Genomic DNA, 15,467 nt, shown 5'->3' on the forward strand with positions numbered 1-15,467 from the left:
TTATTGTTTTTGTAAGGGCATTTTAATAAAGAGTGTTCATTCTAAGTATTAGAAATTTTACTTTAATATAAACAAAATAACTATTAAAGAATTAAATAAACTACTAAAACATTTAAGATATTATTTTTATGCTAAAATTTGTTGTATTTTTTATCACATTTGTTTGTTGAATGTCGTAATAAATTGATGTTATATTAATGAGGTCAATTAGATGACCCAAACAAAATGGCGGCCTCCGGGGGGTTTTCTTTTGGCGGAGCTTCTTCATTTTCATCCACAAAACCTACAGCAACTACTTTTGGAACACCATCGTAAGTCTCTCTCAATAAACAAGAATTGTAATTTGCTTCAACTCAAGAGTTTTGAAAGTATTTTGTACATAGCTTCATGCTCAATAAGCAGTTTAAACTTTACGAATACAAAAATACACTAGAGTGCCGAAGTTTCTTCTCTTCATGGAGCATATAGAGGGCGTCCTAACAGTTTAACGGTCACCGCAAACCGCGCACGCACGGCAAAAAGACGAGTGTTAAAAACAATTTGGAAATGCATGCAAAAACAGGTCTCAAATGAAAGCTAACAGGCTATCATGCAAAGTGTATACTCGGAATATTATGATGTTGAATAATTGGTACCCCAAAATTACAATAAATCAAAGAATTCAGTTATTTATGAGTTTAATAATAATATTGTATTGAGCCAAAAACAAATAAATTAATGTATTCTGTTTTCTGTACTGAGATCCTTAAGTAGCGAGTCTGTCAAAATCGCAGTTTTGTAAAACGTATCTGTTTGTGTGTGAAAAGTAGCTGTGAATAACTCGCCCATTGATAACGTTAACCTTGTTCAAATCAAACAAGGATTCAATTTTCCAGAAGAATAAAGATAAATAAATCAATAGAAAACAAAATATCTTGGAAAAAGCTGCAGTAAAATTGTGAAAAATTAAGTTTACTTTTGCGTTTTCGGGACCAGATATTGACGCGTCTAAATTTCTGAACGTCCATTTTGTCGACTGCCACACGAAGTATATTTTCAAGAATACTGGAGGGTGCTCTTTCTTTTGAGATAATGTGAGAAACCAAAGTACATGATGTAGAATTTTGTCAGCTTTCCAATGGTACTATTTTGAAATAATTCACGTAAATAAAAATGGAATTTTTGCCCAATTTTTCGAACACATGAAATACGGACATATAATGTTGATTTTTTTCCTGAAAATGCTTCAAAATGTCATATTTATAGGTCATTACAGTTCTTTGACAGAACTCTATTTGAAAGATTATACTCTGAACTGGGTGTCTATGCACTTTTTTTTGTTTTATTAACTATCGCTAACAAGCGCAAAGCAAATTTATAGAGAAGGTTCTTCAAATAAAACCATCAAAATCGGGTCGATGGTTGAACACATCGCGGCACTCAGACACATAGTCTTTGTTCCAAGACCATTGGTGTTGCGCGGTCACACACAGCCAATGTTCCGATCTATGCACGCACGGCAAAAACTGTACACGCTTGTGATGAATGAACGTAGAGGGCGCACTGTTTCTCTGATTTCCGGATCCCACCAAGACTATCCGACACACCGCGTCTGCGCAAATTGCCATTTCAATGGTCGTGTCCCCTGACTTAAAAATGGCTTATCAGCAAGCGTTGCTGCTGCGTGAGTGTGGACACCAGTCTGTGAAAGATTGCGCAATTCGCTGATACACAAAAAACAGACCGAATAATAAACACCTGGTGGCGACGTCCGCCCGGGGATTTATTGGGTTTAATAATTCAGAATCAGAGAGGGTTAAAATAAATTACGTTGTGATGGCCTTTTTTATCTTCATTCCATTGTTCGAGGTTACATACATGTTTTAAACTTAACTTTTATCTATATTTGTTTGATAAGATAGAAACAAAGGGGGGGGGGGGAAGGGGGGAAAACAGTTTTTCGTGCGGAATTTTTTGGAGATTTTTGACAATGTTTAGTTTAACTTTCCAAAATGAAAAAAAGGCTTAAAATTTGCGTCATAACAAACAAAGAAGTAAACAAAATTACTCTAATGAATTGATACTAATTTTAATAAAATACTTGGTAACTATGTTTAAAAAAATTCACCTCACAAATTCCCATATTTCTTTATTATATTTATTAGCGTTTGTTTATTTACATAAAATGAACGTTTTCAGTTGCCATTGTAGCGGTTAATTGTGCAGCTTATGTAAAATTGACTTGCTTGAATCTTCAAGACTTGAGGTACCTGAAATGGAAAAAAAAATATATATTCACGCTACATGTATTTTAATTTGTTTACCTTTTTTTTAAATATACAATTAGGCTTTAAAATATGTAAACAAGACACAATTATCACCTATTTTCCCATTGGTGTGAATACCGAGATCAATTTTGTCAAATTTATTATGTCTGATATGCTCTCAGAATAAATCAGTAGCAGTTTCCATACTCTTTTAACAGTAAGAAATTGACAGACTCAAACGTTCCTCTGCCATGTTTAAATGAGCATAGCTTCTCCATTATACAAGCTATTGAAATAAAATAAACACCATTGGTTTGCTCTTGCCATCCCCTTTCCAATGGTATAAAACTTGTTGAGGTTTTGTGAAAAAAGGCAAATTTTGCCGGACTCCCTACCTTCAGTTACAAACAAAATCAATAATAATTTGTATTTGTTTTAAACTAGTGAAGTTGTAGGAAATGAACCTAATTTTTAAAGTCAGTTTTAGCTCCAGGCATTTTGTGGAGTGAATACTGACATCTAAATCCTTTTTTTTTTATTCATTATAACTGATTAACATGATTGTTAAAGGCACTGGACAGGGTTGGTAAATATTGAAGACCATTTTGGTGCACCCCATGTTACCAAAATGGTAACAGAAGGACATGTTTGAAGTAACATAGTTTTTGAGAAGGAGGTAATTTCTCACTAATATATTTGAATCTGAGAAAGAATTAAATTGTTATATAAAGCAAATCTCGTAAAACTTGGGCTCAATTTGTCATCGAAGTTGCAAGAAAACAATGAAAGAAATAACAAACAGTTGTGGCACAAATTGTGTGCTTTCAGAAGCTTCAGGCCTGAAGTCTTTCTCAGATTCAAATATATGAGTTAGAAATTACCTCTTTCTCAAAAACTATGTTACTTCAGAGGGAGTCGTCTCTCTGCATTTTTTTTTTTTTATCAAGAACCAACTTTGGTTCTCACATCATTTTGTCTGTTTCTATCAAAAGCCAACTTTGGAGCCTTGCCAACATTACTGGTACCTGCTACCTATTTACTACAGTGTACCAATTTACTACAGTGGTCTTATAAGATCAAATTTCCTGATCACAAAGTTTAGTGACCCGTAAGACCGGTGCGTACTTCCTGCGATTGCAAATGTGATACAAATACGAAAACGTGATACACTGCGAAAGCAGCCATCTGACGCAAAAAACTTGCCTCGCATTCGCAGTATGAACCAGGCTTTATTCAGTCAGGGCAGTTGGAAAAGATGGGAACATCTGGAAGATGAAGACAATTAAGGTCAGAATCCTCCTTTAAAGTGTTTAAGTAGATTTCATGTTTTTTTCTTTTCTTTTTCAATTCTATTTTGATTAGATTAACAACGACAAATGCAGGGAGTCTTACCTTTGGAACACCCTCCACAACCAATACAGCATCTGGATTTTCTTTGGGTGGAGCCAAAACAACCGGTGGATTTGGGTTTGGTGCAGGAGGAACAACGAGTGCTGGTAATCTTTTGATATTACACTGTAGTGCTTTTAAAAGAAAGTTTTTTTTTTCACTCATTGAGAAAGATTGAAGACGACATCAAAGCTCAAGAGATTGATTCAATTGAATAAATTTGCCTCCCTGTTAAGGTTACACTACTCAATAACAATGATGACAATATTTGTTTTTTATATTTAGTGCTGTACACACCTGAAGGGCACTCTCAAAGTGCTTCCAACATTATTAACCCTGGTCACTGGGCCATTTAATTAATTCCTTAAACCATCTCTGCTCCCTGGGGAGTATACAACCTGTGCAACAAGAATGCGCTACTAGGCTAAACCAATCACAATTATAGTTCAGTGTCTTGCTCAGGGACACAAGTGTCATGACCAGGACTTGAACCAACACTCTGCTGAACAGAAACACCATAGCTTGAGTTCGGTGCTCTCCGCCACGACACCCCACTCCCCACAATGACCATGAACTGAGCAGACATAGCTATAAAGGTGCAATTTCAGTTTTCAAAGATCTCTACAGTATTATTAATATCAAAGGGTTTAAACGGTACTTATTTTTTCCCCTAAATTTACAGCTGGCAGTCTTTTTGGTGCAACCACAACACCATCTACAACTGGGGGCTTGTCACTGAGCTTAGGTCTGAAACCAACTGCAACAACCACATCAGCTGGAGGTTTTGGCTTTGGAGGAACCACTGCAGCCAAGCCTGGAGGGTTATTTGGCACAGCAACGACATCAGCTGCAACTGGATTTGGGTTTGGCGGAGCTCCAGCGGCAGGTAATTTATAAGATTAACCACTTCACTGTGGATGACATGGTTTTTTTTTTCGGGAGACAGAATGACTGCATTTTTTTAAATTCCTGGAATAACTTTGGGTTTTCCTTAATTTGTTGCTGATAGCCAGACGGCTGGTATTTATACCCATCAGGGAATTCCAGTGCATTGCATGATACAGGCAGGCACATACCATTGCTTTGTTTCACCCATACAAAGTGCGACAATAGGTTCTGGAAAACATGCCTTGTGAAATCCATTTTGTGATAGTCAATTTGTATTATTTAAAGGCACTTTACACCTTTTGTAGTTGTCAAAGACCAGTTATTTTCACGTTGTGTATCCCAATGTACATGTGTATTAAACAACTAATTGTGACCATCCACCACCAATGGGCTGTAAAGTTGACACTTTCACTGTTATGGGATTAATGCATTTTTTGAGAGAGTGTGTAATCAGCTTCAAAATGATACCATCCACATTTAAATCAGATATTTCTTGACAAAGTTATGATTTCTCAAAGCCACCTACTTTTTTATTCAGATTTCTCAAAGTTTTCTTGAAAACCCAAACAATTTAATAGGCTCTGCAATGTGCAAGTGCGACTTTACAGCCCATTGGTGGTGGATGGTCACAATTTGGTAAAATTTGGACTCAATTGGTCATCAAAGTTGCAAGAGAAAAATTACAGAAAAATGCCCTTGTTGCACAAATTTGTGTGCTTTCACTTTCAGATGCATAAAAAAGACTTTAGGCCGGAAGTCTTTAAATATTTCATTAGAAATTATCTATGTTCAGAGGGAGCAGTTTCTCACAATGTTTTATACAATCAACAGCTCTCAATTGCTTGTTACCAAGTAAGGTTTTATGCCGACAATTATTTTGAGTAATTACGAATAAAAACTGCTATTATTTCTGATTTAAACCTTATTGCTTGCCACTAATAAAATTAATGTTAAAGGCAGTGGACACTATTGGTAATTACTCAAAATAATTCTTAGCATAACAACTTAATTGGTAACAAGTAATGGTGAGCTGTTGATAGAATAAACATTTTGTGAAACGGCTCCCTCTGAAGTAATGTAATTTTCGAGGAAGAAGTAATTTTCCACAAATTTGATTTTCGAGACCTCAGATTTAGAATTTGAGGTCTCGAAATCAAGTGTCTGAAAGCACACAACTTCGTGTGACAAGGGTGTTTTTTTCTTTCATTATAATCTCGCAACTTCGACGACAGATTGAGCTCAAATTTTCACAGGTTTGTTACTTTATGCATATGTTGAGATACACCAAGTGAGAAGACTGATCTTAGACAATTACCAATAGTGTCAATGCCTTTAAATCAACTTACCTTAATAAGTATGTTATTGACAAATCTTGATTGATCCAGGAGGATTGACCCTAGGAGGATTGTCAGGACCTGCAAAGACATCTACATCTGGGTTAACATTAGGAGGATCATTAGGGACAGCGCCTACTGGGTTTAGTCTGGGAGGTGGTGCCACAACGACTACTGCTGCAGTCAGTAAAGGACTAGGAGGAGTGGATCCTTTATCTTTAGCTTCATCAAGTACGGCAGGTACAAGTGGTACGGTCACATCGGGTACCAGGTAATTATTATCTATGTATTATTTTGAAATTCTGACAGGCGCGCAAGAGTCAGGCTGAACCAAGTAGATTACGAGCGACTCTTGGTCGACGCAAATAAATTATGGTTTCAGACAGGTGACCTTAACATAACATTTACATTTTTAGGTTCGCCTTGTGACAAGATCGATGTCTGAAACCAAGGCGCTCCAGAGTCATTCCGAACGACTGCAACAGTCATCTTTCGACTTATAGCGCATCTTACAGCTGAATTCGTTTCCATTCCATTTTATACATACATGACATATGTTGCCTACCCATATTTATATTATATATATGTTTTTTTGCTGTATGAGTAAACAAAGAAATCTATAGCTATATGAGTGGCACTCGTTGGTTTTATATCTAAGATTGGCGTTGATTTTAACATTTATGTTTTGCCGTTACAAATAGTATAACCATTGTAGAGTTTTCATATGCAGCACATGTTGATGCTTTGACAGTGTGTTGACATTTTCAATACGTCCATTTGTACACAATATTTAAGTAAAAGTGTATTTTTGTTTTTTTAGTGATAACAAGACAATAAAAGAAACCCTTCTTCACCAAGACATCCATGCTACAGTCAGCTCTTTCAAGTAAGTCAACAATTTTCTTTATTTTAAAAAGTATTTTTTTGCTCTTTTTTTACCCCCATTTGCTTTTCATTTCTCTTCGCATTTTTATTTCTGAATGACCAAACTTAATGTTGATGTTTAAGAATTTGATAATCTTATTTCTGTTTAGATTAAAAAATGATACTTGTCTAAATTTATTTACTTGTAGAAACACATTTTCTAGGATAAGAAATGCTATATTTTTTCTCATATGGACTTGCCCAAACTTTAGTTTATACTTCAACATCCTTCAATACGCTTAAGTCACTTCTGAAAGCCCACTTGTTTCAGGAGGCCTACCATCAATGACTTAATTGTTTCTTCTGTGCCTCAACGCCTTTGAGCAAACCTTTGATTTTTAGGCACTTTATAATTTATTTATGATTGATTGATAAATTGGATTTTGTTTGTTTCAATCAGGAGTTATGTCAAGAAACAAAAGGCCATCCGGGAGGACATCACACGCTTTTCTGTCAAGCCATACCATCATGTACAAGAAGAGATAACAGCTTTGAAGCAGCTCCTGGCAGTTGTGTCTAATGGCTTACAACGTAATGCCATTGCTATTCATAAACTCAAGTTTGAGTCGGCACAAGAGCTGAAAAATGCTGAAGTTGCTCATAGAACTCAAGAAATTCCTCCAGCTCTTCAACTTGAGAACTATGTACCTACAGAGTAAGTGATGGTTTTGCCTGCATCTCCTGCACTTTGAAAATCAAAAACACGTCAAAAGAAATATATCGCAGGCCTTTGTTCTATCAGGATTGTTCCTGGTTCTAGGGTCTTTTTTCAGAGCTCCCCTGCTTTCTAACTGTCTTTTTCAGAGCTCCCCTGCTTTCTAACTGTCTTGAAAGATGTGAAATTGTCGTCAACGGCATTGTGACCAAACCATTAGTTTAATATTTTGTGGTGAAGAGAGTTTGAAAAGCCTCTGAAATATGATACTTTAAACATTCAGGGGTTTCATCTCTAGATTTCAACATATTTATCAGGGTTGTCCTGTTTTACAAAATCACAACCTGCTTATCGCAACCTGTTTTTAATATTCTCTGAATTATTTGTATCCCTGGCTGTCGCTACCCAGGTAGTATTGTAAACTTGGATGTGATCTCTGGTTACACGACAGTCAACGGTTGTATGGCTTCTGTCTGGCACCCCCCGAACAAAGATATTGACAAAATACGGAAACAGCCTTCATAGGGCTAGATAGCTCAGTTAGTAGAGTGCTGCCAGGAGGTAGTTCAAACCCAAATCTCATAAATTTGTTTTTGTTTAACCCACACTCACTTACTCAGTCGGGCTTGATGTCTGACATGCCACACAACTCTATCCTGCATACAAATGATTACATGTAGCTCCTCCTTGTTGTTTACTCCTGCATCCTCGATCATGGTTTTGAGCATGGTCTTGGTACATGTAGGTCTTCCGGGACCGCGCCTGCCATGGATGGGCTCCCAAATTTTATTGGCTCAACCGACACTCTTTAACTTTCTCGCACAGTGTTTAACCCCAAATCATTTAATGTTCTCTGTATGATTTGTCTATGTGAACCCAGGTACTTCCAGAGATTAGTCGAGCAATTTGAAGATCAGATGCATTTGTGTAGACAGCAGATTGAGCAGATGGAGAGTTATATGGCATCTCTAGCACAACCAAATATCTACACACCACAAGGTATAAAGACATAGGCCATTTACAAAAAAGACACAGCTTCGGCTCTAGACTCAGCTTATGCTAGCTAGGCCCCGCGGTTGTTTTGGAATTGCACGCACTTTGCATACATGCTCAGGGCTTCTGAGAACGGAGCTTGAAGCTGAATCCAAAGCCGGAGCCGTGGATTCGTTAAGGGCCATAGAAACACAGGAGCTTGTAGTAGGTAGAAAAGTAGTAGTAAAGAGTAGACATTTTAGGAAAATTGAGCCAATACGTTATATAATATGCCTTTCATGTTTTACTATTTCAAGTTTCAATATATCTGCATAAACACTTCACAATTACCATATTTAGCACTGGGTTGATTTTTCTCTGATTCTATATTTTTATGTGCAGAGTTGGCTGTGATCATGGTGAAGTTAAATGAAACATTTATTGCATTGGCTGCCCAGCTACAGTCGGTACATGAAGCTGTCAGAGTAAGTACAAACAAGACAAGATTTTTTGACATACACTTGTTGTTTTCTATAATTCCCACGTCCTTTAAATATCCCCTTTAAGTAGCTCTAAATATAAAGTTTTTAGTTGACAAAAGTTGGAATTCAATTGACCTGTATTATGTCACTATAATGTTTCTACTGTCTTTTTGTCAATGCATTTTTACTGTTGTTTCTACTGTCTTTTTGTCAATGCATTTTTACTGTTGTTTCTACTGTCTTTTTGTCAATGCATTTTTACTGTTGTTTCAACTGTCTTTTTAACAATGCACTTTTACTGTTGTTTTCTACTGTCTTTTTGTCAATGCATTTTTATTGTTGTTTCTACTGTCTTTTTGTCAATGCATTTTTACTGTTGTTTCAACTGTCTTTTTAACAATGCATTATTACTGTTGTTTTCAACTGTCTTTTTGTCAATGCATTTTTATTGTTGTTTCTACTGTCTTTATGTCAATGCATTTTTACTGTTGTTTCTACTGTCTTTATGTCAATGCATTTTTACTGTTGTATCTACTGTCTTGATAACAATGCATTTTACTCTCATATCTACTGTATTTTTTTCTTAATGCCTTTTTATTGTTTGGAAAGTCCTTTAGGGGCCTTGGTTTTCATTCTTTTTTTTGGCGGGGGGGGGGGGGTGTGGGATTGTGGTATTTCCTTTCTATTACCAGTGATTAGGTTTTAAACATTGTCTAACAAATTTGTTGTATACTTTTGTAATCAATAAATTATTATTATTATTATTATTATACATGTAATGTCTCTATTAATAAGAGCACTCAATAACAAACCACTAAATACTTTCAAACTTCTTTTATAACAGGCTCAGAAAGAACAGTATTTGAATTATCGGAGAGTCTACCACAGTGATGTGGAGAATGTGTTTACCACTCAAAAGAAGACTGCAGAGAGGGAACGCAGAATTGGTACCCTCCCAATGGGACCAGGGGCTTTCGATAATGTGTCAAATGCTGCTGCTATTGCCATGGCAACGGCTTTACAGACAGCTCAGAAACCAGCAGGTGAGCTTAATATAATTTTCATTGATGTTCTTTGAGTTAAATGTGTAAAAAATTTGTTCATAAACCGGTTCAATCGGGAGGGGGTTCCAGAAATTTCCAGTACCACCCACGTGATTAATTTTTTTTTAACGGACTCAAATAACTTTTTTGTTCATCAAAATGAAACCCAAATCAAACAAGGTATCAACAAATATTCACATAATTTGCTCCGGGATTTACTTTTCTCTCTTTGAGACTTTGAACAAAAGCCTCCTTCAAGCTGACTTGGTCATCCCCTCGGCTGTAAAGGCATGGCTGATAATTGACCATGGCATGCTGGAATCTCGCACCTACCTCGATGCTGAGAACAATAGAAATAATTTTGTCAGCCTATCAATTTTTCATAACTCTTGTTTGATGGACAAAAGGTCTGGAATTGGGGATTTCACAACAATCCCCAGTAAAGAGTGATGGTGTCGACCGTGATCGCGGTTGTTCCTGTCTTGCTGGACCAAGGAAGAATGACATGATTGATACTATTTTTGAATTATAAGCAATCTTGGTTTAAAGTTGATACTGAGGCCATTTTCAAACCTCATCTTGGGCTCCAGCTCTGGCTTGGGCACTGTCATCAATTTAGAATGAAAAATGTGTGTCCATTTTGCAAGTTTAACATCTGTGTGTCCATTTTGCCTGATGTTTCCAACATCTGCTGGAGCCCAAACGTGAACTAGACCCAAAGCCGGAGTTTGGGAAATGTCTCCGGTGAGACTCTTTCTGAGAAAAAAACACCGCAGTTTTGAAGGTAGTTATTTATTATTTCACTTAGGTATCCAAGCTGCAGGGTTAACTGGTCCGTTCACTGCTGCTTTGGGTGGCACGTCCACCCTTTCCACTGGAGGATTTGGAACAAGTTCTCTTGGAGCAGGTGGACTGGGTGGTCTGGGTACAACAGGAGGATTGGGAACTACTGGACTAGGTACTGGTGGGTTCGGTACAGGCTTCGGAACCCAGAGTACTGGACTTGGACTGGGTACCCAGTCCTTGGGGTTGGGTACAGGAACAGGACTGGGTACAACTACTGGATTTGGAACTGGGCTTTCTACTGGGTCATCCACATTTGGATTTGGTACAACGAAGCCAGCAGCAACTGCAGCAAGTTTTGGTGGCAGTTTGAGTGCAGGACCAACTGTGGGCAGTACAGGATTCGGTTTTGGAACTACTACAGGTAGAAATATTTGAAGATGCAGTTTATTGTACATGTAATCAATAATTTTGCAATAATAAGTATTCATCGTGGTTATTTGTTGATGATCGGATGATTGGTTAACAACAAGTACATTGATTGCTAATTGCTACCATGCGGTAGTTTTTTGTTCATTATAAGATGCAGTTTTCAAACAAAAAATCTTTTGCTTTCTTCAAAATAAACAAAGCCTATTTTAACAGGCAAGGAAAGTATTTTAAGCTGATATTTATTTTTGCAATTTTCACATTGAAACTACGGTTTGGTTCCTTGCTAATACAGGAGGGATCAATCAATTTAGGCATGGCATTTCAACTTTAAGAGGGCATAATTTTTTAAAGGGCACTTTCATTTGAAAACCTTAAAGTCTGTGAGATACTAGGGGGCACCAAGGCCAAGTCCAGGGCAACAGAGTCCATGGTTTCTTTAGCCTCCATGTAATTCCGAGCCTGAAATTTTCTTAATAGAGCACAGTAAAAGAGGCAGTGTTTGACATTGCTGGCTGGACAGTTCGTTCATGATGTTCTACTTGCACCCATTTACGACAGGTGCGCAAGAGTCGCGCTAAACCAAACAAATTAGGAGCAACTCTAGTCGTTCAGAACGACTGCAACAGTCAATCTTTTGACTTCTAGGGCATTCAGTCGCACCTAACTGTTTCAGACTTTGAATTTTTCATGTACTAAATTCAGAATTTGGTTCGGCGTGACTCTGGAGTGCCTGTCTGAAACGGGTGTTAGCTGCTGTATCATTTGTACATTCTTTTCATCAACTGCCTCATCTCAACTCATCACTGAGTCATAAATCATGTAGATGCGATGATGATAACGTCTGTTATCATTAAATTGATGGAAATTTTCTTTTGGGATAAAGAATATTAATTTTGGTTTTACCCATATACACCAATGTGTGTGAGCACTGTATACCATACTCGGTCCTTTCCCAAACTCTGTGATTCGAACCCGCATCCTTTGCAATTCTAGAGCAGTGTCTATATGGGTAAAACCAAAATTAATATTCGGTTATCATGTTTTCATAAGGTGATGGACTTATGTTCACAAACTCTTTTTTGAGGACTATAGTTTGTTCTGTCGCAATTTAGCTTCATGGATGATTGTTGCTGGTGTAATAAATAACATTGAAAGGGTTGGTTCTACTCTTTGCTTTGCTCCACATTCAGAACATTTTTATGTATCACTTTGGCAATGTGTCACCATTGAAAAAAAACATTTCTGCATGCATGCATTTTCCATGCTGTTAAAGTTAACTTGTTTTCTCCTCAAATGCTGCGCAGTTATTGATTAATATTACTTGAAGCTTTTCTTTGCAGTTTTCATTTTCATTTTCTCCCGCTCATTTCATAAACTTGTTCATTCCTATCATGGTTCACACTTTAATTTTCCATTTCTAGTCATTTAATATGTCACTCTGTTTCGTCATATTAACCTTTTTTTTTTTTTTTTTTTTATCTAATAAATTTTGTTTGACCGCCGATTTAAAAAACAAAATTAAAACCTTTTTTAACTCTCCTCTATTCAACCAAACCACATTCCGTTTGCTGTAATTGGTTATTGGGGTTCCTGCTAGTTATCTTCGGACAGTTTCTTTGTTATTTTGTGATCTAAGGCAATCTTCCTCTATCATTTCCTGTAGCTTTCAAGTTTTAGGTGCTCCTCTAAACCACTTGAAAGTCTCACCCTCGGTGAGTGACGTCCTTCTTTGTTTTCCCCTTCATCTGTTCTTTCATCACCATTCCTTGATCTCCATTTCAAACTTTGTACCTTGCTTCTCGTTTCCTATTTTCACTTAGTCGCATCATCTTCTATGTGTTGTTTTACCGTATTATTTGTTCAAGCAAGCATGAGCTGTGTGCCTCACTTTAAGCTTATTACCGTAAACAACAATTACTGTTCTTATAATTCGATACATTGACAAAACGAGAGCATGAACTAAGGCTACAAGCTTTGGGCAAAGTAAAAAGGTTTTGAAATCTGTGCTTAAATCAAATTGCCTTCCAGCCCTAAATTAAGTTCCTTTGTTCCATGAGTTGTTTCGTGATGGTAGGGTTTTTATAGTGTTGGATGAGAAAGAATCATGTTTAATGTCAACCCTGATAGAAAGAGACCTGTTGTTAATGTATTTTCAAATGAACTCAAATAAATTAGGACCAATGTTGAATGGAAATTGCAATAAACATTTTCTCAGCCACATTTTGTGACCCTTGACCTGCTACTCATTGGCTGCACATGTTTCTATTTAAACTCATACCGGTACCTACTGCATTGATTTCAGTAACAGGAAGAATATCAACCAGTCTTTAAGATTTGGAAACCTTGGTTTCTTAAACTCATGATATGCCAATTTCTAAGAAGTTATCTTCGGACAACTTCTAAGTCGGCAAACATTCATTCACACCCATTGCTTCAAAGTTAATTTCCATTGTAGATTGAACCTCACTGCAACAAATACACCTGTCTCTTATCAAACTGATGCATATAAAGTTTCAATGTCTCTTATTTAGTAGGTACAAAGTATTAGTTTCAAGACATTGGATTAGCTGGTGTTCCTTGCTAAACCCTCTGCTGCACCTGACATCAACCAAATTATTACCATCAATGAATTTACCTTGCTTCTACTTCACTTTGGGTGCGTTCGATTAGTTTCTCTGTGTCCACCCTGTGATGCTCATTTCGGGTGAGCCCCTGACAAGAGCTAATCAAACGATCACTCACCCTCTCGTGGTTACGTCCGGCACCTTGGGCCAGCCCCAAGTGACCCGTTCCACAAGCAGAGCACTTGGGGCTGACCCGGGCGAGCCCCAGGAATGGCTTCAAACCTATTCGAACGTACGGGGGGCAGATCGGGGTCGACCCAGGGAAAGCTAATCGAATGCACCCATTGCTTCTACTTCATTTCTACAACACATTGCCATTTTTATTTCATAATGGAACACGTCAAATTCTGTTAACCAGTAGACTCAAACTTTGCATCTTCATTTTCTGAACTCAATAGGGGCCCTCGGAACCAGTAGCTTTGGATCTACCACCACAGGGAAACCATTACAGCTGCAGAAACCCCCCAGCAAGTACAGAAAAGGCACCAGGTAGATGACCCTACAGCACAGCCAAAGCTGAATATCTACAGGAACGCTTATTCAACACTCTCCATCATCTTGGGTTGTTTACAAACAGTTTGTGCATTGTATAAATATCCCCTCAGAGCAACAGGGGGATAAGTTACACCCATTTCATTCAGGCGCTCCATAGTCGCGCCGAACCAATTTCTGAACTAAACATGAACTTTTTGAAGTCTGAAAGAGTTAGGAGCTACTGGAGCACCTTGTTAAATATATCGATCTTGTCATGAACCAAGCCAATGTAAATGTTATGTTATTTGCCTGTATGAAACCAAAATTTATTTCGGTCAACCTAGAGTCGCTCCTCGTCTATCAGCGCGACTCCGGCGTGCCTGTATGAAACAGGTTTTATTCTTCAGTCAATAGGCATTGTTTCTTTTTTTAACGTGTATGTGAAATGCCCACGTTTCGTCATTGATGCGTACGCATATCATCAATATAATAGCTTGGCGTCCGCACTGTCAAAAGATACTAGTCTTTTTCTTGGGAGAGTATGGATAGAATATTATGAATCTCTATTTTAAAAATACTTGTTAGGGAATGTTTTTACACACCAGCATGGGCATTTATTAATATTGATGTACATTCATCTCTTCATGACCTAGGTAAAACACACATCACATAGCTGAGTTAATTTATTTGAGATTCCACCAAAACGGCAACATAAAGGTTATGCAATAATGTGTAGCTTAACCTCTTTGCTTAAGCTGGATTTTAAAGGCACTGAACACCTTTGGTAATTGTCAAAGCTCACTATTCTACCTTGGGAGTATCCCAACAAATGCATAAAATAACAAATCTGTGAAAATGTTGACTCAATTGGTCATTGAAGTTGCGAGAAAAATAATGAAAGAAAAAACATTGATGAAGTCTTTTATTATTCGAGTGAGAAATTAATACCCCTTTCTCAAAAATGATGTTACTGCAGAGGGAGCCGTTTCTCACAATGTTTTATACTATCAACAGCTCTCCGTTGCTTGTTACCAAGTTAGTTTTTATGCTAACTGCTCACAATTACTTTGAGTAATTACCAACTGTGTCCAGTGCCTTTAAAGACCTCATAACTGCAGACAAGGAGGAAATGTACGAGTGAGCTTTTACATTGATTTTCAACAGTCTTCAGGGCCCAATTTAATGACTCTGCTTACCTTCATTAAAGAATTGGTGCTTACA

General features: G+C 37.3%; 1 protein-coding gene across 2 annotated transcripts; it reads left to right on the plus strand.

The window, feature by feature from the left end:
* Window positions 1–225: 225 nt before the first annotated feature.
* On the plus strand, window positions 226–15,132 carry LOC117293267 (nucleoporin p58/p45-like). 2 transcript variants are annotated; one of them, XM_033775497.1, is made up of 12 exons: window positions 226–311; window positions 3,609–3,742; window positions 4,318–4,521; window positions 5,909–6,128; window positions 6,678–6,743; window positions 7,182–7,436; window positions 8,317–8,435; window positions 8,811–8,893; window positions 9,735–9,933; window positions 10,742–11,140; window positions 12,812–12,860; window positions 14,171–14,242. In XM_033775497.1, the coding sequence occupies exons 1-11, from the start codon at window positions 226–228 to the stop codon at window positions 12,823–12,825; spliced, it is 1,779 nt and encodes a 592-aa protein (XP_033631388.1). In that variant the 3' UTR covers window positions 12,826–12,860; window positions 14,171–14,242. The 2 variants fall into 2 exon arrangements, with proteins under 2 accessions (XP_033631388.1, XP_033631387.1); XM_033775496.1 differs by lacking the exon at window positions 12,812–12,860 and having other exon boundaries at window positions 14,171–15,132.
* Window positions 15,133–15,467: the final 335 nt, after the last annotated feature.

The sequence above is a fragment of the Asterias rubens genome, chromosome 8 (genome assembly GCF_902459465.1).
Source record: "Asterias rubens chromosome 8, eAstRub1.3, whole genome shotgun sequence".
NCBI lineage: Eukaryota > Metazoa > Echinodermata > Asteroidea > Forcipulatida > Asteriidae > Asterias > Asterias rubens.